Here is a 25,692-nt window from a genome sequence, read left to right on the forward strand (position 1 = left end):
TCTCATCGGGGTGAGCTTCTCAGATTTGATTGTCGCAGTCAACTTGTGCACGAAAATCATCGAGCTCTACCGCAACGAAACGGTGGAGCATGTCCGGCTCCTCCGAAACGAAGTCTCCTTCATCAAGGACAAGGTCTCGCGGCTCGACGTTCTCATCCAAGAATCGCGAGACCTCCTCCTGCTCTCCGAGCTCGCCGATCTCCCCCCTCAAGACAGTCGCGAGCAACTGGTCGGTCCCGAGTTCATCGAAACACTCAACGAATGCGAGCGATTTTGCGATCACCACCGCGGGAAGAAATGGACGCTGGCGCAGAAGCTGTTGAAGGCGCAGGAGGTCGAGGAACAGTCGGCCAAGTTGAGAAAGAAACTCCGGCGACATCTGCAGGGGGTCGACATGCTCACCCAGTTGATCCAGCTGGAACTGCTCAAGGAGATTTATACAATGTCGAGTGAAGTGGAATATGTGCGACGGAATTCAGCGGGGGTACCACAGCAGCCATCTTCTGCTGCACCGGTTGTGCCCTGCTCAATAAGCGATCTATTCCACTCGGCGATCAAAACCAACCCTCCAGCGGGGTTTGTCGACGTCGAACAACTTCCGCTCTGGGAGACACTTGGCCAGGCCTGCCGATTTCAGCGACTCAGCATGAGTGATCTCACAGACCTTGAGCTCGAGTTACATCCCAACCCATCTGCGTACAGGGCTGAACAATATCTGAACCTTTTGAAAGCACAGTGGCTTGTCGGGGTCATCCAGAGAAGCAGGTCCCTCCAGGAGAAACCCCCGGGGAGGGCCTACCAACGGAGCCTCATCGCTCTCCAGGGACGAATTGCCGATCGCTATCTTACACTGCGAGATTGGGAGCCAGAAGACGACAACGATGTGGCTTTTTCTCTCGCTGCACTACTTGATCTACCGCTGTCGGCTTTCGATATCTGGCCGGCTCCACCCCCGCCTCCGGACGTGAGTCACCGCAGACCAGGTGAGACGGAATTACTTCGCTTCTCGCGAGCAAAGCCTGCAGGATTCACAGAGGAACTTGTCTTGTTTCGCACTGGACCGACCTCCCTCCGGCTTGTGGATAGGCGGATCTCCAGCAATCCATACCACGGCAAGCAGCAAACCCAGCGCATGATCGACACCCACGTTGACCGATTGATTCCCACCTACGCTTTGAAGCTCGCAGAGGGAAAGGCCGATTGGTCTGTTCGCCTGACGAACTCCATGGGCCACAGTGAACCACAATGCGAATTCAATGATTTGTGTGAAGCTCTCAAATTCCAAATGGCGCTGACAGGATACTCCGTGGAGCTGATCAAGGCCTCGAGTATTCCAATGAGCTTCGGCAGAAAACGCAAAGTGGGAGTCACACCCCAGGACGCTCTTGGATGTCTTCAGATCTGGGTTCCTACAGCCAGAGCTTCCGACTCTACAACGTCGAATGCGAACCTCGTGAGTTATCAAGATTATACCTATGGTGAGAAGACGATAACTATGCCCAAGGTCAGCCATCCACCGGCCTTGGTGGCCTTTACCGTGGATGGCAAGGCCGATACCTGTAGCATCTGGTTTATCGAGCGTGCGTTCGGCCCTCCCTCTTTAGTTATTGCAAGCTGACATTGCTCCAGTCTCACCCTACATAGTACTGACTCAATACCCCAAACTTGATGAGAGGTGCTATATGCTGCTCATCGGGGGTACTGATTCCACCGTAGCCTGTCGCCGCCTGACCGTTCCAAGAACCCAAGAGCAGGACCTAAACCTGGCTCTTTTCAGCCTCCCTCGCCATCGCGACTTTCATAACCCAAATGTGGTCACCCAGCTAGACTGTAGTTATATTGCCTTTGGGTTCGAGACGCCAGAGTTGATGGAGAAAACAAAAGCCAGCCTGGACAGGGTCCTTAGACGACGCAGCGACCGTACAAGCCCAACGCAGTCAAGACGCGCATCTGGCGATAGTGTGACTCTCAGTCTAAAGTCGATCGCTCGATCATTCACCATGCCCCTGAGAGCGGACACAGAGGCCACGCTGGTTACCGTGTCTGCTTCTAGTGCGCCAATGTCGCCGAAGGGGTCAACAGCATCTTCCTTTACTTCGACATAATCTCTTCTTGACAACCTACCTTATACGATGTTCTAAAGTCTTCTCCATCTACTACTCTTACTGTACCTGTGTGATTCGGCGACTTTATTCATGTTAGTATACCTTTGTTGAGGCTTTAGCTTGGTAATGAATTTCTTCTATTCATAATGATATTGATATTGCTGGCCATGGTATATTATCAAATTTATAAAGTAAGGGCATTCAAGTTGTCTGTTTAACTTGGGTTTACCACTTTGAGGATAGGTGCCTAATATACTATATTATTACTATTACCTATGAGTCCTCTAAGTATATAAGATCTACGCCTGCTATTCTGCCCCACTTATCCTCCCACTTTTTTCTTTTCCTTAATCCTCCTCTGCACGCTCGTAAAACCCTCACTGAACGTGCACCAAACCCGCAGTAGGGCAGGTCCCGCTAGACCAGTTAGTACTGCGCCCTTGTTGCCTATCTTGCTTCCTGGTGAGCCCTACTACTAAAGGACTCAATCCAGTAGAGTTCTGCTCCCCAAGGCCGTGATATCAATGGGCCTTTCGATATTCTCTCGAAAATCCCTTGAACGGCAGCCCCATGCGTCCTATTGGATCTACTACGCCCAGAACAGGAGGGTTTCCCGACGTTTCGGTATGATATCATTCTATGATACCTGGCCACTTGATCACGCGTCGTTCATCTCGTCTCGAGACATTTACAGATTTACATCTCATGTACCCTCTGGTGCATCCGCCGTCCCGGGTTCCAGGAACTGAGTCGTGATGAAACTCGCAGATATGAAGAAGGTGGGATTGGATGGATCGGTGGCGGATCCTTTGTTTGGGTGATACTCGGTGTTGTGAAAAAGGCTCGCAACCGAGGAGGGCCATTTAAGCGGAGAATTTGATCTCAACAATTCCTGACGGCGTGGTAGAAAAGGAAGGGAAGGGCAAGGACTCAAAACGAGAAACGGTTCAAGCTAAATCAAGTGTGTTGTGCATTACAGCTCAATATGATGAAACTGGCCAAGACGATCAAACACCTTGACCTCCTGAGGCCTTGTAAACAACGGCTGAATAATTGCAAAGAATTCCTGCATATAATCCACCTTGAGTCTCTCCTATTGTGGTACATGGCTTGTTAGTCTAGTCTCAAGTATCACTGGGTTCGTGAACAGAATCGAGTGACATACAGTCATATAGCGATCCAAAGGTGTTTCCCTGTAACTCAGTGTCAGACTCAATATCCTAGCACGGATCTGTTTCAAGAATGGAAGGAGGACGTAAACGAACCAATCCTCAACCAAAAGTATTTGCCCGGGGTCATCACGCAGCTGGTATACTTGAAAAGAAAGACATTCGGGCTCGGCGATTGTTTGCTCGTATACTGGTTTCAGGGCCTCGAGGACTCTTGGTGTATCCTCCGGCGCAAAGAAAAGCGTGGCCTGGATGTTGAACCCCGTTTGCGCTGGGCTCGACATGGTCATGGATTGATATCAGGTCGAATTAAAGTAACCAAAATCGAGAGCGAACAAGATGTTGGTGATATTGTAAACGGGGGACATGTTGGAGTAAGGGTGTCCTGTATTTATAAGCCACCGCGTGGGGCTCGGCGAGAGACGGCGAGGTCTACAATGAACTACGGGGCCCAAAACCGGAGCGGGAATTGCCATCTCCTACTCTCCGCCTGTCTCTCTACGGTCTTTCTAATATAGCTTTCCATGTCTTTACCGCGGTAGATACCAAGGTTAAGCCCGGGATCCTGCGCTATGACGGTGAGACTTTTACTACGCGGCGATATGAAGGTATGCGCAGCGAGTTTGCCCCGTTAGGGAGCTAAGCATGTGACATAACACGGAGGATACAGTTAACGCAGAAATTGAGTGGCTGATGGATAGATCTACAGAGGCTCAGGGCACCCCTGATCCCAGTGATAATCGCAGAGGTTTCTCCGTCGGCTCGTTGTTGTTTCCAAGATTCCATGCTACGAGAGTAAATGCGGGTTTCGGTGGTGTACGCCCGGGGGACTCTGGTGTTGTCCTTCCATACATGATTTGACTACAGCTATAAAGTGCGACCCCGGCGCGCAGGACAACCAGTGCACATCTGAGTGATGCATGGTCGACAGGTATTAGCTGTCAACACACCACCCAAGATCACGCTTTCTATCTTTCAACATAAGCTTGCTAAATGCGCCTAGCCTTCTAGTTCCCGATCCTCCTAGACACTGCTAGGCTTCCACACGTCTTGAGCTTCATCCAGGTCAGACCGCTCAAGCAAAGTCAGCGGCGTTCTCCCAGTCGTGTCGAAGCGCGAAGCGGCGGCCCAATTGTCTTCCAACTCCTCCCGCCATGTCGCCAAAGTCCATTTGTTGAAGAAGCAGTTGGATGCCAACTACCGGCTGCATGTATTGGTGGTCGATTCGCGAGGTGGCATTTGCGTGGTGGTCTAAGGCAGAAATCGCGACGTTGGATGCGTTCGACGGGGTCGCTGGTTGAGGGAGTTGGGACGATGGTGCCGATGACGGCGTGTGCGAAGATAACTTCCTTGACGGTGGATGAGGGAGTACTGGATTCAAGCTTTTGCTGTACATGGCCGGGCTTCGTACCGATGCGGTCGAATCCAGCCGCTGGGCTGCATCGCCTTGACCCTTGAAAAGGCCAGGACACCAAGCCGGGATATACCAGTCGCATCATAGGAATCAACACGTCATAAAAAGAATATTCTGGGAAATCTACCTAAGAAACGACAATTAAATGCATGTGCGTGCTTCTCTGTTCCCATGCCCCTTTCCGGTGAGATCGCCCTGTCGCCACCAAGGTATCCCCGAGTTGCCTCGCAGAGAGAACTGAAGATCATCATCACACATCTTGGAGGGATCCGACGCGGCCGTGTGCGATGAGCATATCGGCGGGGAGAGAACAGACTGGTTCATGGGCCCTGCCTGGCCTGGCGTATCGCTGAGCGGCCACCGCGTTTATCCGGTGTCTGATGTCCGACAATCCATTCGCCGGGGACATGAAAACATGGCGCCCGTACCGCGATGAGCAGGAAGGAATTGGGTGAACGGCAGGTTGGATTGATTGTGTGGCGACGGGGGGAAAGAGATTCGACAGAGGAAAGCTTTGCTAACGGCAGGATGAATGATTCCTGAGGCACAGCGCCGTTATCCCAGGCCCCAGGCAGCGTTGTCTCAGGTCATTGAAGACCTTAGCTGGAGCCTGAGCTGGTGTTGACAACCTTGATCCACCTCACCGTTGAGGAGTCCTCGCTCAAACCGCTGGCCTCTGCACAGCCGATCGCCCGAACCGTTCGCCCTGATCCTTGTCGCCATCCGGGGCTAATGATCTGCAATCGCATGCCTCCTGAAGCAGGCAAACGGAGGAATCTCCCGGCCCGTTAACTAGTGAGCTTGGGAAGAACCGGATCCAACAGGCTGGTACACATCCTGGCTTGTTGACGGCGGGGATCCAGCAATATCGCTTCGGCTACCAGCGCTGAGCACTGTTTATGCTGCTTGCTTTCTAGATTTTACAGCGCAGGAACTGGCGCCCATTATCTCAGACTCCAAGGATTGTCTTCCCTGTGATGTAGCGTTTGGCACTCTGCTGTTTCTTGGGACAGGCGCAAAAGATGTTTTACAAATACAGTAGATTCAATGAAACAGAGGAAAACAAAGTATATAAAAATAGTAAATAAAACCCGAGAAAGAAAAAAATTGAAAAAAAAAAAAAAAAAAAAAGAGGAGAAAAGAAAACAAAAGCAAAACAGAAAGTAGCAAACAAGATTTGCGAGCCATGACGCCTCTGTCTCAGCACCCAATGCTGGTCCAGACAAGAAGGGGTTGCGGTCCCAGGCTGTTTCGGGGTCAATGAAAATGGCTTGTTAATGATAGCAGCCTTGGTCTGATTCCAGGTTCTTTAAAAAATTCACCATTCTTTCTCCAACGCCAAACAGCGCAATGTGATCTATTTCCGGTGGCCGACAAAGCGAATCTCTTCCTGGCGTTGAGGTATGCTTCAAAGTCCTTGGAACGACGGAGTATCCTTTGTTATCGTTTTGATTAGCTGTCGCTCTTACTTCCCTTTGTGTAGTTCTTGTAGTCTCTATTCAGCGTTCCATTAATATCGAGTTTATAAATGTACTTCCCTTCTCAATATACCAAAGGTAGCTCGATCGCTCGTCCATTACTCTGATTACCTCATTCTCATACTTTTTCCTCTAGTCCAACAGCATCGCACCGAGATGGCCCAAAAGACCAGGAAAGCGAAGCGCGGTAAGTGGAGCGCAACCTCCTCAGGATGCAAGGGAGCCGGAACTGACAGGTTTCATTGGGTTACTAGGCGCCCAGGCGGCGCCTGTCGAGGGCAACGCAAACCGCAAGAGAAAGGCAACCAAACCTCTCGAGAACCGACGCATTCCATCGCCTCCCGAGGCCAAAAAGCGTCTCCACAAAGCCGGCGTTCAACTGGACAAAATCGCATTACACCCTCCTACCGCTCAACGGATCTCGCTCAAAAACCTTGCCCTCGCGACGAGCAATGCACAAACAAGCGACCCGGGATCAATTAAGAAGTACGTCAACGAGCGTCGCTGGAGTAAGTCGGTCCATGATTATTCTTGCGGCATAACTAAGTGTAACTAGAGCCCCAGTGTGCTGCTTTCGCAGTCGTTGGTGGTAGGCGCGCAGAGTTTGTGGCCCCGGTTGCCTCCAAGAGTGAAAACGCGTACCTTGCTCTGATAGAATGGGGCCACAAAGCGACCAAAGACGGGGACTTGGAATCTGCGTATCTTGTCCTCCTAGTTGAGGGCCTCACCTATTGGATTGCATTTGACAATCCATACAAAGTCCAAAAGCGCACGATTCTACACCAGTGCATGGACCTTTATGTTCAAAACCGACACGCCGACCTGCTTGACTTCCTCGTACCCATCTTCCACCCTTTCTGGAGCAAAGCAAGCGCGAAACCCTATCCCGACAACCTGCAGTCCTTCCTACATCGCGCGAGAACCTATCTGCGTCTCCTCCCCACGGGTGCCCTTGCACCATATCCGGAATTCGAGTCTCTCCCTTGTATCGACTGGGGCGCATGCTTGAAACTGTGGCCGTCAACCAGGATATGGAGCCTGTCAGACGTCAAGCGCTTCGCCCTGAATACCACCACAATTTCGATATTTGAAGTCGCGATAGACGGCCAGGGCGAACCCCTTGTATACAAAATGGTACGCAGCTACCGTCGTCTTGCGCGCGAGGTCGAAATGCTGCTGTATTGCGCACGCGTTAATATCCGCGCACCAAGATTCCAAGGACTTATTGGTATTGACACAAAGTGGGGAGGATTCCTCATGACAAAGGTGCCGACTTTGTTCCTTCTCTCCGAGTTGCCCTGGGACACAACACCCGTCGATGACCGTCAACGATGGTACGACCAAATCTCCGACGCGGTCCAAAAGATCCACGAGGGGGGTCACACATGGGGAGATGTTAAACCAGAAAATGTCCTGATTGACACCAATCGTGATGCGTGCCTTGCTGACTTTGAGGGAGGCTCCACCCAAGGCTGGGTCGATGCGGAGCTTGTCGAAACAAAGGCGGGCGACTTGCAGGGCCTGGGGAGGATCCGTAGTTTCCTCAAGTTGGATGAAGGAGGCCCAAAACCGTCAAACGGTTGTCAGCTTTGATTTTCTTTGCTTGTGTCCATACTCAAGGCAGCTTATGCCTGTGCAATCCCTCTTGCGGAAGATTTTGTGCTTTCATCTTGATACCTGTATGTCTCTACTGTTTAGCTGTTTGTAGAAACACCCTTAGGCGGGGCTGCCAGTTACCGTGATATCTACAAATGGCGGTCTAGTGTTTGCTCTTTACGACCATGTCCTCTCTCTTTCATCCCTGCCGGTTTGTTTCTTTCCACAGGCACCTCCTCTCCTCCGACTTGTAGAGCTCCCTCCAAAGGAGGCACAGCCGAGACACTGAGCTTCCCCTCAAGAAGCCACTAACGGGGAGATATTCCCGGGAGTAAGCCTGCAGATGTTGGCGCTCGCTGACGTTGCGGGTACCAAGAGAACCTTCAAGATGCAGGGCTCTTACGTCGAATGCAGAGGTAACGTGCCGCAGAGCAGACCTGACTTTTGGCCAATCAACCTCACCACAGCTGCACGATCTTCCCTTTTTCTAGGGAGTGCCCAACGCACCTACTTGCGGGGATGCGAACATGTCCTGCATACGTCCATGTCTTGGTTAGCGACCCAGTTCTCTGAAACCTCCTGCACTGCCTCCTGCGCCGTCTACGTTGCCAGCAGAGCTGGAACCGCCAGCTGTAGGAAGATACGAAATGCAACCTTGATAGACCGCCTGCACTGCCCGTCTCACCTACAAATATCGCCAGTCTTCCCTCCCGACATTCTCCCTTCCCAACCATCTTTCCTCCGCCCGGATCCCTGACTTACCGTGTGCCTTGACCCCTTCCCACCTTGCCTTCCTTTTGCTCTTGCAAGCGCTAACCTCCTCTCGCGTTCCTACCAGGTTCAACTGCACCTCTTCCCACCCACACGCAACCACTTTTCGACACCACCACCATCAGAAACCGGTACGCAGCGGCATTCTCTCTATTCCTCCTCCCTTCTCCAAACACACCGTCCTAACCCCTTCTCACGCAGCGCCATGTCTGAGAACCAACTGCCGTCTAATCGCGCCTTAATCCCAGAGTCAAGGACGATACGAGCGTACAGCAGCGTCAACAACTACAAACTACTAGACGGTGATAAGGTCGTCGCGCACGAGAAGGTAGTGGATGAAAGAAAGGTTTACAACCAGGGTGGGCTTGTGCTTGAGCATCACAGAATCGAGAAGACCAAGGCCCCAGCTCAGGACCCTCCGACCACCAGCGCAGAGCCGCAGCGCACACATGGTTCGACCAACGTTGCCATAAACCTCGCCATCACCCAGCAGCAGAACCAGCAGTCGAAGTGAGCCAACGCTGCTGACACGATTACCTCTTCATGACCAGGGCGGCCCTCCAGATTGCTTCAACCTCGCTAGTCACAGGAATGAATATGATCTTGTCGTGTTTTGACTGCTGTTCCATCTTGCTCAGACGACTGTTTGTAGAGTAGCTCTGACCGGCGTGACTTGAATCTGAGGCCTGCTGGCACTCGTCTTAGTCGTAGTAGCAGTCGTGGTGGTAGTGGCCGTAGCGGGCCTGCACGCCATGCGCAGATATCCAGGTTTTGTGGGCTGTGGTGTTGCTGGCGGCCCCACCAGCCCAGGCTTCTATGGTAATGGCAGGAATGAGGATGTAATAATAGGTCACTGTGAACTCTTCATGTCGTACACCAGCTCTGCCACTTTGCCTTTGGATGCTGCATGATCCAAGTTCACGGACTGCATCTGCGTCAGCAAGGTCAGCGCTGACCAACGCTTTGCATTCTCGAACTTTTCTCGCCCTTGATCAGGGTGATGACGTCCCGTAGTGACTCCACCCAGTTCTACCTCTCCCGCTTTTGCCACTCTTCTGGTTTGCCGTTTGTGTGTTGCCTTGTTTTTTCCCATCTTACCCACAGGACAAGCCACAGGATCAGTGGTGGGATAGTCAGTGATTGTCTAGCATGTGATGATTATTCAGAAGCAGAGTACGAGACCCAGCCCAAAAGGTTCGTGGCCTTGGGGGAAGGCTGTCTCTGTTTCCGATGTGGAGTCAGGGGCGTTGCTAACCCCAGCCAGAATCATCGTTACCGTCTGACCAACCTGGTGAAGACTAGCGGTGAAAATCCTAGTTCTCATCGAGAGCCAAGATATGCAGCTTTCCAGGCACGCGGTGGGGATCCGATATTCAGCTCATTGAAACAGCAAAGCACGTCGATTGATATAGGCCCTCTCGCGGCTCGATTGAACGATGTGTCTGACACCTACCAACTGGGTCCGAAGCCAAAGCAGGAGCCAGCCCGCCTCACCTTCAAGTGTCCATGTTATGGGCGGGGAGTCGGCTACTGCAGGGCTATGCCAATATGTCCTCGGCTGCACCAATCAGAGCTGTTTGGTTTGACCATTGCGAGCATGGAAATCGCCGCGCCAATGAATGCGGAGAAAAGGTCGGAGACGGTGGGACGGTTTCCAAGGCAGATCAGGCCGCAGAGCCCTCAATCCAGTCCGATGAACGCCAGATATGGCAAACAAGCCGTCGCGGTCCAGTTCGATTTCGCTCTCATTGACATCAGCCATTCACCGCGCTTGAACAAGCGTTTCCGCCGTTTCCAGATCCCGTCCATCTCGCCCGCGGCAAATCTTTGCCTTCCGTCCGGGAATGGTGTGCACTAGCTCCCATGCATGATGGAGCTCAAGAAGGTTTATTTGAAAGCGGTATCACACAATGGAGGCCTGACGGGGAGGCGATTTACAGCGCCGAGTCCCGCTGCATGCCGCTCTGCGCAACCTTTGGGAGTAGGACCGGTGACCCCACAGGCGATGGTATCCTCTAGGGCGAATGACTGAGTATCAGGACCTACTCGGCGAGCAATCGTTGAGGACAAGAATGACGCGATGGAAGCGAAGACGAACCCGGAGTCAGGGAAGTGAAATTGAGTAGATAGTGTGTATGGCAGGCTCGCCATCTTCAATCATCCTATCACTCCAAACGGGTCACTTTCCGCTCATCGTCGGCGAGCTTAAGCTCATGCTTTGCTAGGAGGACCCTCACGCACTGGGGCCGCTGACTCATATGGTCTCTGATGATGACGACTCAGTTTTGTGGGAATCAAAACATGTATCTTGGATCCAGGAATAGTTGTGCGAGTATGCAAGGCAATAATTCAATTGACGTAGGGTCATTCCGTTTAATAGATTGCAGGTCAACCAACAAACTGAGTCTTTGTTATCGCAAGACAGACTCCTTACACAATCTCCTTTGTCAATTTTTCCCCAGTTCCAGCTTCTTTGTGCTCTCTTTGGCGCCTGCATTATGTGGGCAACAAAGAGGGCTAATGACGATGTGATATAAGCCTTGTACGTACCACCGCTCTTATGTCTATTTCATCTCTTTTGATCGCGTCGAATCCTCCCAGAACGACTCACCCTACAGACCTAGTTTGATCACGATGGCTGCCGCTCGTATGTACAACAGACTCGCGACCACCAACGACGCCACTGAACTCGAGCAGATCCGCCAGACAATCCACTCTGAACCCAACGCACTAGCCTGTTTCCTCGAAATCATGAGGCGGGCCGGTCGAAGAGGGAATGTTACATGTTACGCCTTGAGCGCCCCCGAGGTCTTCACCTTCCCACTAAACAACGCCGACGCCTGCATGGTGATCTTCGACGTCCTCGAAAGCGCCATCCGGGCCCGCTACCAGTGGCTCGTGCTTGATCTGCTCGAACGAGCTCTGCAAGCCCTTACCGGTCCGCATCTTAGGTACGTGCTCAGGTTCTCCCTCATAGCGGCCATCCGGATAAAAAATGGTGCGTTTGTGGAGCGCGCTCTCAAGGCGGATTTTGACGCCACGATTCTGATTGACTGTCTAGTGGAGGCGAGCTGTGATATGCAAATGGACTTTGTGGTTCCCATGGCCAAGTACATCCAGGCTTCGTTTGAGCGGGATCTCAAGATGGAAACCCCGCCCCCCGACACGCAGGCTAAAATCAACGAGACGGCGTATCACCTGGATGAGATCCTTCGCAGAAACGCCGCCGCCGGTGTGGAGGCTCTTCCAATGACTCATGCTCTGCTTCCGCTGTATGCTACGTGCAAACGAACCGGAACGCTATTGGGCACAGGTGGCGAAGATCTTCCACTCTCTGGTGTTGGAGAGTGATCCCCTGTTGGCAATTCGTCGGGTGGTTAGGTTTGGCATGTAGTGACAGGATCATTCTCACTATATCTTGTCCACGCTGGATCTTCCGGAGGGTGTTTTGCATCAGCTCTCTAAGTATCTTCGTGTAGCCATAGGCGTCTGTGATGAATCCACCTAGCTACTAACTGGAGCGTCCTCTAGTCTTCTGCTTCGTTTGGTTTCTCCTTGAGTTATTGTATTTCGTTTCTCTGTTTGAGCCATAATGTGGGCTGGGATATATCGCCTTCTGAAATACAATTAGGGATAAGACTACGATGCAAAGAAATAGTATTTCTATATACACGCTATGAACAACAGTCTTTCACAGCGCTCGCGGGTTAGCTGCTTTCGTTTCTGAACTGCCGGAGAGTCCATTGTTGACACTGCTAAGGGGTTGAAGAACAGCTGTATGTTTCTGATAAAGATAACATGACGGTATGTTTTCTAGCTCTTCATTATATCTACCTCGGTAGACTCCGCATGGGATAAAAGTTTTCGCCCTTGTGCAATAACAGTAGGCGTCTGTCTCATCCCCAATGCCTTTACTTCGTCGGCAATGTTGCTTGAGAGTCTTGCAAGATTCCGGCTTGCCGTTTTCATAGCTTTGAATCCATCGCCTGTAAATTGGAGCCTTCCTAACTTGACTGTGCCAATGATTGTGGTGAGTTCACAACGAAGTCACTCAAGCAACCAGCAATGAAAGTTTAAAGGTCTAATGTTTGTTTCTCATTGGTATGGTGGAGTTCCATTTTGTCTATAATATGGCAAATAGAGCAAGTAGAAGACAAAACAGATGTCTAAATTCTGTGTTGGGAGTCACTGGCTTTTGTAAATAGGAGAACTATAGATAGATTATTACCTGGGTTGCTCCAATAGTTCTCCCAAGTCAAGTACATTTAATAAGTAGGAGGCTTTTTATGGGATAGGGTTTGTACATGCAGTGTCAATATCTTTCATGACATCAGCAAGAGTTGTGTATCCAGCGTCCCAACATTGAAGAATCAATGATCTTAAGCCCACGGTTGTAAGATCTGGAAACTTTCCCTGTTTGAGTTTCTGCTCCCTTTTATCCTCACACAGAGTATGATACGGCAAATAGCCCGTTGCCATCTCATATAGAGCACAGCCGTAATTCAATATATCCGCTTGAAAATGCTGTGGTGTAGCAAGGGAGCCGACGAGCGAGCTGGTAAAATCGCCGACCTTCAGATTCAGATGTTGGTCCAAGAAGAAATTCGAACAATTAACATCGCCGTGGCATATGCCGTTTTCATGAAGGAACTGTAACGCTTCTGCAGCCTGTCGTGCCCAACGGAGCAAAGTAGAAGGCGGGATTGAATCCTGTGATTCCCTTAGAAACTGTCGCACTGGACCAATCTCTGCGTAGTCTAGCAGGATGCCGTGGCTCGTGGTGCCGTGGAATTTCAGAAGGGATAATGGCCATTCACGGGGTGATGACTCCAGAAGCTGATATATCTCCCTTTCTTTATCACAGCGGGCGCATTCGTCATCATCGCCGAGGGGAAACTTTATGATGTACTTTGTAATTGGGTCTAAGGCCACCATTCCGCTGGTTCCACATCCCTTAATGTCCTGGAGACCTATTCCAGGTGGGAACGAAACAGAGCTGTTAGCTCCCATGGGTCAAAGACGGCGGGAAAAGGAAAACCACAAGACTGATGAGGAGGTCACAGCAGTTTGGAGCGCTGGCGAGAGAAACCAGATGCGGAGGCGACGAGAGGCGGGCGGCCGTGATTTTGCTAGAAGATTAAATATGACATGAGAAATGATCTGCGTGGAGAATACCAGAACGGGAGTGGGAGGAGAAATAAAGAAGTGCGACACAAGATGAGCAGGAACAGAGTATTTCAAAAGGTGAGCAGCTCAATGGAAGGGATTGGCCGGTGATAAGATATTCCACTTGAGTTTGTCTCAATTCTGGAAATAATCTGCACATGAGGCGCTAAACCTACAGTGGAAGACGAAGCGCAGCAGGGCTCCCTACAAGAATTGCGGGGGAGGTTGAGAAGGAGCATACACGATGATCTTGATATCCATACGGAGTACTATGCGGAGCAGTGGGGAGGAACGGGTGTTAAACGTGTTTTCGAAGGAGAAATATCCCCCGGCTGGGGTTTCTACGAATGACGATTCACGCTTTGTGAATTATGGAGAGGCGATGTAGATTAGCTTATATTAGATTAGATATAGACATAGATGCTCATGAAATTGACGCCTTGGTTTCGCGTTTTGTCATTCTCTTCTCCCTCTCCTTCTCCCATGCTCCAGACCTCTTTCTTCAGACAGTCTCTAGAACAGCCAGTTCACCGCGTATCCAGCAACAGCAGCGATACCGGCTCCAACCAAGTTGTTCCGAGAGAAGAGCTGCTGCGCCGCATCCTCGGGGACCTCGTCATCTGTAGGCGTAGGCGTAGGCGTCTCAGTCTGGGTCTCAGAACCACCCTCGGTCGTAGACGTCGGCTCAGTCGTCTCTGTCGGGGTGGGCTCGGCATCGGTGTTGGACATTGTCTCGGTACCAGTCTCCGTCTCAGAAACAGTGGGGAGCGTAAAGGTTTCCTCGGTCGAGGTCCCCGTTGGCTGACTCGTCACCGTCCCAGAGGGCGTCTCGGTTTCCGTGGCCGTCGCAGTCGCATTGCCCGACGGGGTTGTGCTGTCATCACCACCATTCAATGCAACGACCTCAAAGCTCAGCAAATCAGTCGAGCTCTCCTTCGACCACGACTCAGTTGCCCGTCCCGCCGGATCGCCAGAGCAGTCGTCGTTCGAGAACAGCAGCATGTTAATGTTGTCTTCGCCCTGGCCATCTAGCTCGAAGAGTTGGCCTTTGGCGTGGTCAACGACGATGCATTCGGATGGGCCGCGGCCGCGCTCGGTGTGTTCTTCGCCGTCTGCGTTGCGCCATGTGAATGTCCACGCGTAGGTGGCGGGCAGGAGGATAGGGAGAATGAGTGCGGATTTCATTGTCGTGGTTTTGGTGTTGAAGCGTCAAGGTTGGGTTTGTGTGGCGTGGGTGGTGGTGGGAAGAGTTGGGGAGAGAATGTGTGGGGGCAGCGAGGTGGTATTTGAAGGGCTGGTCAGGAGTCGCGCGTTTCAAGTGATCTGCAGAGTACCAGTCTGTGTTGCGCTGCTAGGCGGCTGAAAACTTCCGGTCCTTGGCGCACGGCACAACGCTCGTTGCCAGTGGATGGCGCACGCTCTGTTGTGGGCTAGCTTGGGGCCGTCTGGATGCATGGGTCCTGGTGTCTTGGGCTCGGAAGCAAGGGCGAGTCACGAAACGTTCTCGCTCAAATTGAAGATGAGGAATTCGAGACCTGAAACACGTTTAGTCAATTGATTCGAGAAAGGATGAGGAATCTTACACAGAGTACAGCTTCGAAAGTTGGAATGTGGTGTTGTCGAGGATTTCGAGGTGCAATGATCTGCACTGAATACGAAGGAGGGTTACTTTGCAGCGGAACATCCTCGGAACAACGACTTTCTGCCCCAGTCTAGGCCTTCGGAAGTTCGGATTAATCCGTCCGTGCCAAAGGGGGAATTGCCAATGTCCGTGGCTGCAAGTGTGAAACGCACGAGAGGACTCCCCATGGGGTGTCGGGTTTCAGACTAACCTCCTGAGGCTGAAGAGATTGAAGATGCAGTGATGCACAGATAAAGCAATATCCGAGATATTTGTCAACCTTGCTCGACTTAATAAAAGTGTCTTGCGATTATTGGTTGGACAACATGAGTGCAGGGGTAATATATATATAACAGACAGAACCAACATGGCTACACAACACGTGTACTTGATTTGCTAGACACAACGAGAAGATGCAGTTATGTCAAGAGACACGGGCAGGGCGCAGGATATATCGCAGACAACAAATCATTCGTCGAAGCTCAAGAGGATGAAAGCTTAGACGGGTATGACGTGAGACTGTCATCGCATTTAATCTGAGCATCGCTCGAAGAGCTCACAGCAGAATTTAAAACTTCCGAGCTTTGCGACAGTATTTGTCAAGCCGGTAATCCTTCGCAAGTTGACGGATGTTGCGCCAGCGTAAACCGTTGCGGATCACTCCTCGGCCTTGGGTTCGGAGACATGGAGGTTTCGAGGCCCTTTTGATGGTCTCGACACTCCGATTATGGAAAGTGTATGCATCTCAAGCAAAATGACGCAGCTTATGCGAGTGATCCTGTTTATCACATCTGGCGAGCAACATTGGCTCTCAAGCTTGACTAGAAACGGTTATCAGGAGAGAAACGGATCACCAGACACCGCCGCATGCAACTTCGAATCTTTTGCTCCGCTTGCGCTTCTTGCGGTGAGGAGAGTAGTTAAAATTAGCCTCGAGTTCTTGAGAGCCAAGCTCAGGTTCATGACAGTTCGCGTTGTGTCATGCAGCCTCAAGAGGGGAAGCTGAAGGATCGAGCTAAACGAGCTAAATGTGAAAGGCAGCGTGATCCGAAGTGGCGAAGATCCTCAGAGGTTCGCGGTGGATCATCAAATGTCTTCATCGACTTGACCTTGTGGCGGCTTGATTGCACACTGATCGGGGACCTCGCTCTTTCGGCCGCTGAGAATCAAGACGAATAAATGGGGCTGGGCGAATATTTCCCGAGATTCAGATCGCGGGCCAACGTCCATCAGAGACATCTCTTTGTTCTTGCGGGTGGAGCTCAATGCTCTTGTCACATCCGTGATCCGTCAAAAGGCAGCAGAAACTCATCACGGTCCAAGCTCCTCGGATATCCCCGCAGGATCCATCGTGACTCGGGGCACCAGCGCCCGCAATCCACCGTCACAGGTTGCGATCCATCACGTGTTGAGAAACAGGCCACTGTCCATTTCAGGGCCATCGAGTTGGAGACCCCGAATCAGTGGCCTGCCCTTGTTAAATAAGGGGAAGGGATCCATCTGCGAGCTCTTATCTCTGTGTTTCTGGCTGGTGGTGCTGCAGTTGGGGGAGGAGAAGAGGCCGGGGTGGGATGTGATTCGACTGCGGGAGATGAGCAGTGCGGCCCGCTCATTGGAGCTGGGCATTTTACGCGCCCTGCTGGGTCCCGTGACACCGCCAAGACGCTGTTGATGAGGTCTCATTGGAGGGTCAGGTGATGAGACCTGCAGATGAAGAAAGCCATGCGGCCAATCAGCAGCCACGCGCTCTTGTGTTGCCAGTCTTACGATGGCTGCTGGTTTCTGGAGAGAACACAATCTCCCTTTCGGCACTGTGCCCTGCTGGTGCGACAATTGGACAGCAAACACCCTGAATGCCCCTCGAGTAGCTGGTCTTTGAAATGAAGCACCGCTTGCAGCACGCTCGTTGGTGTGTTCGGCCAGCAACAACGCCTCGTACTCGCCATGGCCGATGCCCCGGATGGGTCGCTGTCCGCCCTCGTCCGCTAATGACCTGCTTGAACGCTCTGGTCGCCTTGACGGTCCGTCTCTCGTCAGGATCCCTGTCCCGTCAGAAGCGCCATCAGGCCCTTGGCATGAGCTCCCATTGCTTGATGGCTGGAGATTCTGATCGACTCTTGCCGCTGCCTTCATCGCCTTTCTGACTTGCGCGACAAACTGCTCGAAATCTTAATTTGTGGGCATTTTCTCCTTGACGCTCCCCTAAGCGACGCTGGATATCCTCATAAAGGGTTTACCGTCCTTGTTCGAGGTTCTCGGTATCATCTTCAGGTGTGTACTCTGTATCACTTTTCCTCCGCCGATCTGCATCACGTTCCTTCCCCTCCCCACCCCCCTCCGCCATCCCAGCGACTGTCTCCTGCATCTTGTGCGGCCTTTGGGTTGCAGATTTTTGATATCTCCTCTTATTTTCTTTGCTTTGCACATTACGTCTAATTTCCACATTTTTTTTCTGCATCTGATTGCCGCACATATTCGTGCGTACCTGCTCCTGTCTTCTCCGCATACCGCTGTTTGGCTTACTGACTAGAGCTCGTTCTCAGATCGGACCCCTGTTGCTGTCGGACCGGAAATTTACATTGCCGTCTGTCGATAGCCATTTTCCCCGGCTCGTTCCCGAGAGTGCCTCGTCGATGCTCCTTTTTTCCTGAGCGGGGATGCTTCTGATACTCTCAACTCCGTCCCGTCGGCCTTGTTTCCTCGAGCCTAGCCTTCAGCAACGTTAATCCACACCGGTCGATCACTGATAAGGGTACGGGTGCGTTGGATCTGGGGTTTGTCTCAGAAAGATGGTCGAAGTGGCATGGAACAGAAATCCTATCCCGGATACTCGGCCCCCAAAGGTTCAGTCCATACCGGCCTCGATGCCGGCTCAACCACAGAGCGCTGCGCAATTCGAGGCTTGTGCGTCGACGGCTTCGCTGTTCTTATACGCTCAAGGCTCCTCCGTCCTGTGCCTCCACCATGACACTCTTGCTCTCGAGCGTCGGTTCGAGAATCACAAGGACGACGTCGTCTTCATCTCGGTGGACAATGTCAGTGAGCGCGGAGCTGGGCGGCTCGTGGTTAGTTATGATGCTAGCCGGACAGCGATCATCTGGGATCTCTTCACCGGAAGTGTGATTGCTCGGTTTGCTTCCTTCGAGGAATTGAAAGCAGCTGCGTGGATGCGGAATGGCAACGTCGCTTTCGGTAAACTCATGATCTTTCTGGCCACCTACAAAACTAACTGTCTCAGGAAACGAAAAGGGCGACGTAATTCTTTTCGAGCCATCCACTTCGGACAACGTTTCTTGTCGTACCATTTTCGACCCCATCACAGCTTTGGCACCCGCCACCGATTGCCGAACCTACGCAATTGGGTCTGTGTTCCTGAACCGTACCTCCTTTAGACTATCGCTAACCATGGTTCCATCTAGGTACCAAAATGGATCAATTCTAATCGCTACGTTATTACCTACGTTTACCATCCTGCATACGATGACTACCTCTCGCGGACCATCGCCGATAGTCTCATTAGCATGGCACGCATCGTCATCGAAACAGAAATCTGACATGTTAGCGACAATGTCGGCCAATGGAGACCTCAGAGTTTGGAGTGTTGCAAAACCGCCCGGCAAGGAGGCACCGCGTGTAATTCGCAACCTAAAAAGATCCGATGCTTCATCGTCATCGGAGCCGAAATGGATGGCTTGGTCAAAGAATGGAAAGATTATACAATACCTGGATGGGTGAGTTTCTCTCAAGCATCTTTGATCTCGGAAGTGTGGCTGAAATACATCCTGCAGTGAAACGTGGGCGTGGGATGTCAAGACGAAGCACATTAGCTACGAGCCCATTCCGACAATCGACAATCCCCGCGGAATTGCCAACTACGGACCAACTGCAGCTCTCTTTACACTCGGCCCTCAATTCACAGTCCAACAGTATGATCTGGAAAACCCAGCAATGGTAGCTAATGTACAGCTCCCTCCCACGAACTCCATGACAGCAGCTCTAGATCAAATGCGGGCTCGAACCAAGTCACCGCGGGCCTTGCAAGATCCTCCGGAAATGCGCGAGCCAACTTCAATTTTCGCTTCCAGGCGTACTCCGTATGATCAGAGCGGAATAGAGACGGTAAAACAACAGCGCGAGCAGCTGAGTAGTCCTGGATCTTCTCGTGGTCGCGCGGCGTCGGTCAGCTCCAAGGCCTCTTCGGACAAGTATAAGCCGATTCCATTCTCGCCTCCAAGCCGGTCCGCACATACAGCGACTTCATTCTCATTAACATCCGCTGGTGGCGGTAGAGAAACCCCGCAACCATCCTATGCGTATGCTTCATCAGTTTCGGTGTCGTCAATGAAGAGCTCTCGGCCTGGGTCACGGTTAAGAAATGAAGTCCAATTCAGTCCAGCAGACAAGAACGTTGATCTGTTTCCTTTTACGCGTGCGCGTCTCAACGACGTACCGTATAGACATCATCAGCCTCTCGATGAGGCCCGTTTGACACCAGACGATCTACGCCGACAAATGCTAAGTATGGTCTTTGGCTGGGACGGCGACATTGAGGGTTTGATCAAGGATGAGCTATACCGCCACCCCCCAGGTAGCCCCGCTGCTATTCTCCTCGCACAGTGGATAGAAGAGTCAGATACCGATCATATGGTCTCAATGATAAATAGCGGACCTACCTCGATCACGGATTGGATGCTACTGGCGCTCAGCCAGATGAATGGTCAAGCCCAAGCGAATAGGGTCGGACAAGCATTCGTCCAGAAGATGCTTGATATTGGTGACGTCCACACAGCGGCCACTGTCTTGATCGGTCTTGGGGATCGGGACGAGGCTGTTGAGGTCTACGTCTCGCAAAACTACTACATGGAGGCCATTCTTATGACCTGTCTCGTTATGCCAACCGACTGGCAACGGCAATCATATCTCGTCCGTCGGTGGGGAGAGCATGTGGTAGCTCACTCGCAGCAACAGCTGGCAATTCGCTGTTTTATGTGCACCGGAGTTGAGCCGTCTGATCCATGGGCATCGCCAGCAGTCCATCAAGCGAACTTTGGCGAGATCATTCCCGGACGCTCCCCTCTCGCGTCACCGGAGCCGTTTCAAAACCCGGCTAACATGCTGCAGCCAAACGTGCAATCAAAATCACCAGTAAACAGCCGGAACTCTCTCAAGGCTCCGTCGCTCAAGCTGATTACCTCCTTCGACGGCCAACCGAACCAGCGGTTCCGCTTCCCCGGTCTCAAGTCCGACGATCGCACGCCCACAAATGCTCCTGGAGTTACTCCGATTGCTGAGTCTGTTGCGGGAGGTTCCGCAATCTCGCCTGGAGGATTCGGCTCGTATAAGCTCAACAATATCCAGAGCCTTAACAATGCCATGAACTCACGATCGAATACTCCCGGGTACCCTAAGCAGCGGTTACCGTCTATTGGAGAAACGCCTGTCGATGTTCATCCGCCCACCTTCCTGTTCAAGGAGCAGCCCAAGAAACTAGTCGACTACGGATCAACGTCGGAAAATGATGACACCAGCCAAGGTCAGCCTCCAGAGCAGGAAGAGGATCTTGGTTTGCTGCCGTCGGCACGATACGAACCTGATGAGGCGTTCAAACCGAGTCCTCAGACAGCCGTACAGGCTACCGCGGACAAGTTCGCGACCATCAAAGGCCTGCCATCTCCAACACCGGGTATCTTTGAGGCTCTGAGAGAGCGATCTGATAGCCGGCTTAGCGCCAGGGACAGGAAGCCAGATGGGCTCCAACTGCACTTTCGGCCCGGTGAATCCTCGCACGACGAAATGAATCAATCCGACACGATGACTGCTAGCTTTAGAAGTCCTCCATCGACTGCAAACAGTTTTAGCACAACTAAAAGCCCTAGCGTTAGCGGCCGAAGTATCGATCAGTACATCAGCAGCTTAGACGAGGCGAGCTACCATGCACGAAAGCAGCATCGCCGCGGACGACGAAACACAGACGAATCGAACGTCTTGAGTTCACGGAAAACCAAGAGTAGGACTGCATCCAATGACACCCGCGGCCGAAACGAAAAGCGTTACGTGCAGCCTGCTAAGCGATCTCCTTCGTCTCCGGTTCCTATGTCTCCGGAGGAACTGGCGTCATACAGTTCCAAGCAACCCTCGAATGCTCGAAGTACTAGTAGAGTGCGCAAGCCGCGCTCGAGAAACTCGTCGGAACGTCGCAACAACCGCTCTACAAGTCGTCACACTTCCGGTCGCGTTGATGACCCGTCCACCCGTGGACGCAGCACCGACAGAGGGCTGCGGAACGTTTCCCCGCCATCTCCAGTCCCCATGACTAACCCGGAAGACGCTCTGAAGTTTGTTGCCGGAGACAGAGAAAGGAGAACTCGCCAGCGGAGTAGAAGCCGACGTCCTTCCGCCTCGAGACGTGAGCCCTCTGCTGACGGACGCCGAACCCGACCTGGATCTCGTACCCGCCAGGAGTCTGATCCCAAGTCGACCACGGAGACCGAATTTAGAGTGCCTTCGACCAACGACTATGTCCAGATAGATATACCGGTTGAGAGCCCCCAGGAAACTCAAGTACAATCCGTCGAAGAGGTCATGGACATTCCTGCGCCCATCCTCTCCCCTTCGACAGTTGCTGAGATGAGGAGGAAGGAGCTCGCAGCCGCTGAGCTCGAAGCACGTCGACTCTCGCTTGCGCGTAATCCGTCGGCGCCTAATATCCCCTTTCCTGGCGAGATCCAGTATACCCGTGGTATCCTGGAGAGTCCTCCGTTTCACGTCCAGTCTTTCACACCCCGTACTCCAGGGCGGAGCATGATTCCTCCAAAGACCTCGCCGGAGTATCCCAGCAGCTCTGACTCGAACTCGTCCAGGGCAGGCGTGCCGCTAGGACTGCCGGCGACACCTAGGGCTATGCGCCATCCGAAGTACAGTGGACCTTCAGAGAGCGAACCCATGCCACCTCCACCACCTCCTCCCCCAAGCGCTCCCCCGCAAATCGACCACGCTCCACTGCTACTCAGTGATGCCAGATACCAAGGTGAAGCCGAGCGAATCCCTCGCTCAATGTCAGTCCCCGTACCAGAGGCCCAACCGCCCAGCCGACATGTAGATATGCCCATGCATCCGCACTTCAACCCAAACCTCCCACGCAGTCGCTCATCGGATCGCAACCGGGGCATGCAACACCGCCGGAAGAGCTCACGCGAACTCTCGAACGGCGGGAACTACAATTACGGCACCTCGCCTGTGACAGTGAGTATTGAGGAAACAATGGAGAAGGTGATGCCGCCAATTCTCCCTGAGCTGCAGCACCTCAACACGCCTCCGCCGCCTCCTCCGATCCCGGCCTCCACGACCTCTCGCGAATCGTCGGGGACAATCGACATCGCCATTGACAATGAAGGCCTTGGCCGCCTCCTTCCCCGCGCCATGACCGCCGGTCCGGCACTTAGCACCGAATCCAAACCAACAATCGTCCGCCGGATGTCGCTCGAGCACCGCCGGAACCGCAGTGTCAACGAGTCTTTGAGCTCGAGAATTCGCAACCTCACTCGCCGGAGCAGCCGTGGTTCTGATGCATGGGGATCTCCCACTGACAACCGTGGTTCGTACGACGGCGTCCCTGTGACTGATGGTGGCCGTATATGATGACCACACTTTTCTCTTTACCTGCTCTTTTTATTTCTGTTTTGATTGAGATCTTTCATGACTAACGATTTTCCTTCTAACATTCTTCATCTACCATTTACATTGATTGACTCTTATTATATAGCATTACTGTCATGTGTTTATGTTTATGTTCATCCTGATGTTATTTCTCTTACCAAGCATTTCCACATCCTCTATTCTACCTTCTTTATACCCTTACCATCCACTCTGCTCAGTATGACATACAGCAAGACGACTCACGCCAGTCTATCGCTTTTCCCAGCGGCACACACGCATTTTCCTTCTTTGTTGACTTGATGTTGGTTCCAGACTTAGCGTATCTAAAGCTTGCCTGCGAGGGCTAAAAGTCGATAATTATACTTCTTTGAATCGGGTGCGTGCCGAACTATAACCAGCGTAGACCTTCTTCCTAAGGACTTTTATTATCTTCACCTCCTTGTGATCTCCCTAGAAATGTGAGTCGAAGAAGAGCAGTGCACAAGATACCAAATGTGTATCGCTAAAACCGAAAGTGTTATTGAGACTGCAACTATGATACAATGTCCCCCTACTACTAGTATGAAAATGGCGGACGACTCTTGTCCGAGGTCCTTCCTTCCCTTGAAGTGCTCGGTCGTTCCTTCCGTTCGTTGCCCGACAGTCTGTCCACGCGAGGGCCACGGAATTCTTCCACGTTAATTTCGAGCCACCTCTATCTCCACGCACCTCGGCTAGACCCATCATTTGACTGATTCCGCTCTGCATCAAGCAGCCGGTTGAACTCCGCCTGAGCGCGCTCCCGCTCCCGCTGACTATCGCTAGCAGCAACGGAGCCCTCCGATTGATTCCACGCGCTTCCGCTCAAGGCGGCTGATCCGGATTCCGACGGAATTCCACTCTGAGATTGGTTTCGGAGCCGTTCCCAGGCGCTTCCTTGCCCGGCGGCGGCGTTTTCGCGTCGTACGACTCCTCGGTACTCTGGTGCTGTTGGGCTCGCGTCGTCGTCGTCGTCGAAGAAGCCCGTTCCTTTGTTTTGTTCTGCTGGTGCGCGGTAGCCGTAGCTGTATGTTCCAGTTGCGGGTGCGCTCTCGGTCCCAGACGAAGGGTAGGCTGTTGTACCAGAGGCAGTTGCAGAGCTCATGCTCGCCGAATCCATCGCATACCCGCTCTCATCGTAACCCCCATTCTGCGGAGTGGGCTCCTCGCTCGACTGCGCAGCCTGGTGCTTCCGTGCCAGACGTTCCTTGGTAGCCTGGGCCCGCCGCGCTTTGAGTGTTTCTGGTGGAACCTTTTTCGCATCCTCCCTATGTTGCGCCATCCGCGGGTCATTGAGTAGTTGTTGCGTGGACATGATCACACCAGCCACCTCAAGGCCCAGTGCTCCGACGCATGTGTAAACCAGAAGCCGCCTCATCAACGACATGAGCAAGTTCCTCGCGAGATCTCGATCGTACATGTACATCATCTTTGTGCCCTCTGTAAACCGACGGAGAGGCGTCATCCCCTGCTGCCCCGCCGGCGGAGCGTACTGCAGAAAATGCTTATAGTTCTTCTCGTACAGAAGCCACTTAGCGCCCCCCGTGAAGAACCCCAGCGGAATTCCCCTGGTATAATTCGCCATAAGGACATTATGGCTCTCGACGTAGGCGTCGACCTCGGGCTGCGTTAGCTCCCGATTAGCCAGGTACGAGGCATCCTGTAGCCGCTGGGTGAGCAACGACGTATATTTCACCTGCCAGCTGGTCGTGCCCCAGTACCCAAGGTATAGAGTGAAGGGATCGGGTTTGCGGATGAACTCGGGTCTCACTTGCGCGTCGGGCTCGAGGAAGCGGGATGTGATGCGGGAGAGCTGCGACGCGAAGAGTTCGGGGTTGTAGGGTCCGGAGAGAAGGGGTTTGGGGATATTATCATCCATGATATGGTGCCGAAATTAATGGTGTGTCGGACAGGTCTGGCGGAGGAATCAATGTGAATTGAGGGCGATTGCGGGGGTTGTGGCGTGGTTGTGTTGGTGTTTGGTGCGGAGGTCAAGCTTGGAGCTTCGGGGTCAAAGTGCGTCATGTTGTGGTTGCTTAGTCATCCAATAGCGGTGCACGTGTTTATGCATAGTACAGCCAAATATTCACACCCAGTTTGAACTTGACAACCTTCACTTTCACCTGGGTCAAGATTCGATTACAAGTTTGGGAATTGGCTACTATGTACGCGAAACTTTTATCTGAGAAACAACATAGTGCAATTCCCCCTAAAGGGGCCGTGAGAATCAATCAAACCACTAGTTCCCAAACGCTGACGAAAATATATATCAAAAGCCACCACGAATCAAGGAATGAATCAAAGCAATTACCTCAAACGTGAGAAACTGCGACCATGGCCCCTTCTCTACACACGTCGTTTGCCATGACTATCTTACAACCCTCGTAATTTACACAGGAGGGATCTTGGAAACCACCGCCTTGCAATACGCCGCCACCATGGAGAGTCAGGCCCCGATGCACGACCGGGCCACAGCCACGTCGGGACTCGCGCTTCACGATCTTCGCTCGTCCATGCATATTGCAGCGCGTACAGTCTGCGCCTCCGCTGATATTCTGAAAGTCTGCAGCGAAGAGAGACGCCCGCCCCGTTAGGCCGCTCGAACCCGGATCTCGAGACGACGACTACATGTCTCTGTCTCTGCTTCCATGTCGCTCAGAAACAGCTTTGATGTAGTCTTCACACGGGGAGGGCTCTC

At 52.4% G+C, this 25,692-nt stretch overlaps 9 protein-coding genes across 9 annotated transcripts; 4 read left to right on the forward strand and 5 right to left on the reverse strand.

Moving 5' to 3' along the window:
* Positions 1-798: 798 nt before the first annotated feature.
* BJX68DRAFT_234164 (uncharacterized protein) lies at positions 799-1,966 on the reverse strand. Its single transcript, XM_071039712.1, has 2 exons — positions 1,630-1,966; positions 799-1,580 (listed from the first exon to the last, which is right to left on the reverse strand). Exon 2 carries the CDS (start codon positions 1,511-1,513, stop codon positions 995-997), a length of 519 nt encoding a protein of 172 aa, XP_070900838.1. The 5' UTR covers positions 1,514-1,580; positions 1,630-1,966; the 3' UTR covers positions 799-994.
* A 1,107-nt stretch (positions 1,967-3,073) lies between these two features.
* On the reverse strand, positions 3,074-3,610 carry BJX68DRAFT_234165 (putative quinol monooxygenase). The gene is made up of 3 exons (XM_071039713.1): positions 3,371-3,610; positions 3,271-3,298; positions 3,074-3,198 (listed from the first exon to the last, which is right to left on the reverse strand). Exons 1-3 carry the CDS (start codon positions 3,562-3,564, stop codon positions 3,079-3,081), a joined length of 342 nt encoding a protein of 113 aa, XP_070900839.1. The 5' UTR covers positions 3,565-3,610; the 3' UTR covers positions 3,074-3,078.
* Positions 3,611-6,322: 2,712 nt separating this feature from the next.
* Positions 6,323-7,759, forward strand: BJX68DRAFT_265422 (uncharacterized protein; the record flags this gene model as incomplete). The annotated part of the gene is made up of 3 exons (XM_071045246.1): positions 6,323-6,353; positions 6,421-6,675; positions 6,723-7,759. The coding sequence occupies 3 exons, from the start codon at positions 6,323-6,325 to the stop codon at positions 7,757-7,759; spliced, it is 1,323 nt and encodes a 440-aa protein (XP_070900840.1).
* A 3,408-nt stretch (positions 7,760-11,167) lies between these two features.
* Positions 11,168-11,884, forward strand: BJX68DRAFT_265424 (uncharacterized protein; the record flags this gene model as incomplete). Its single annotated transcript, XM_071045247.1, has 1 exon — positions 11,168-11,884. One exon carries the CDS (start codon positions 11,168-11,170, stop codon positions 11,882-11,884), a length of 717 nt encoding a protein of 238 aa, XP_070900841.1.
* Positions 11,885-12,634: 750 nt separating this feature from the next.
* Positions 12,635-13,953, reverse strand: BJX68DRAFT_234167 (protein kinase family protein). The gene has a single exon (XM_071039714.1). The coding sequence runs from the start codon at positions 13,541-13,543 to the stop codon at positions 12,818-12,820; it is 726 nt and encodes a 241-aa protein (XP_070900842.1). The 5' UTR covers positions 13,544-13,953; the 3' UTR covers positions 12,635-12,817.
* Positions 13,954-14,060: 107 nt separating this feature from the next.
* BJX68DRAFT_52914 (uncharacterized protein) lies at positions 14,061-15,267 on the reverse strand. The gene has a single exon (XM_071049339.1). It carries the CDS (start codon positions 14,882-14,884, stop codon positions 14,213-14,215), a length of 672 nt encoding a protein of 223 aa, XP_070900843.1. The 5' UTR covers positions 14,885-15,267; the 3' UTR covers positions 14,061-14,212.
* Positions 15,268-16,867: 1,600 nt separating this feature from the next.
* On the forward strand, positions 16,868-17,966 carry BJX68DRAFT_234169 (uncharacterized protein). The gene is made up of 2 exons (XM_071039715.1): positions 16,868-17,797; positions 17,851-17,966. The coding sequence occupies exon 1, from the start codon at positions 17,201-17,203 to the stop codon at positions 17,462-17,464; it is 264 nt and encodes an 87-aa protein (XP_070900844.1). The 5' UTR covers positions 16,868-17,200; the 3' UTR covers positions 17,465-17,797; positions 17,851-17,966.
* BJX68DRAFT_52925 (WD40 repeat domain-containing protein) lies at positions 17,782-23,458 on the forward strand. The gene is made up of 4 exons (XM_071049340.1): positions 17,782-18,512; positions 18,559-18,682; positions 18,740-19,051; positions 19,109-23,458. The coding sequence occupies exons 1-4, from the start codon at positions 18,110-18,112 to the stop codon at positions 22,956-22,958; spliced, it is 4,689 nt and encodes a 1,562-aa protein (XP_070900845.1). The 5' UTR covers positions 17,782-18,109; the 3' UTR covers positions 22,959-23,458.
* A 13-nt stretch (positions 23,459-23,471) lies between these two features.
* On the reverse strand, positions 23,472-24,977 carry BJX68DRAFT_234178 (putative endo-1,3(4)-beta-glucanase). Its single transcript, XM_071039716.1, has one exon. It carries the CDS (start codon positions 24,871-24,873, stop codon positions 23,671-23,673), a length of 1,203 nt encoding a protein of 400 aa, XP_070900846.1. The 5' UTR covers positions 24,874-24,977; the 3' UTR covers positions 23,472-23,670.
* Between the last annotated feature and the right edge of the window lie 715 nt (positions 24,978-25,692).

Source organism: Aspergillus pseudodeflectus, assembly GCF_044049435.1.
Source record: "Aspergillus pseudodeflectus strain CBS 756.74 chromosome Unknown BJX68scaffold_14, whole genome shotgun sequence".
Lineage (NCBI taxonomy): Eukaryota > Fungi > Ascomycota > Eurotiomycetes > Eurotiales > Aspergillaceae > Aspergillus > Aspergillus pseudodeflectus.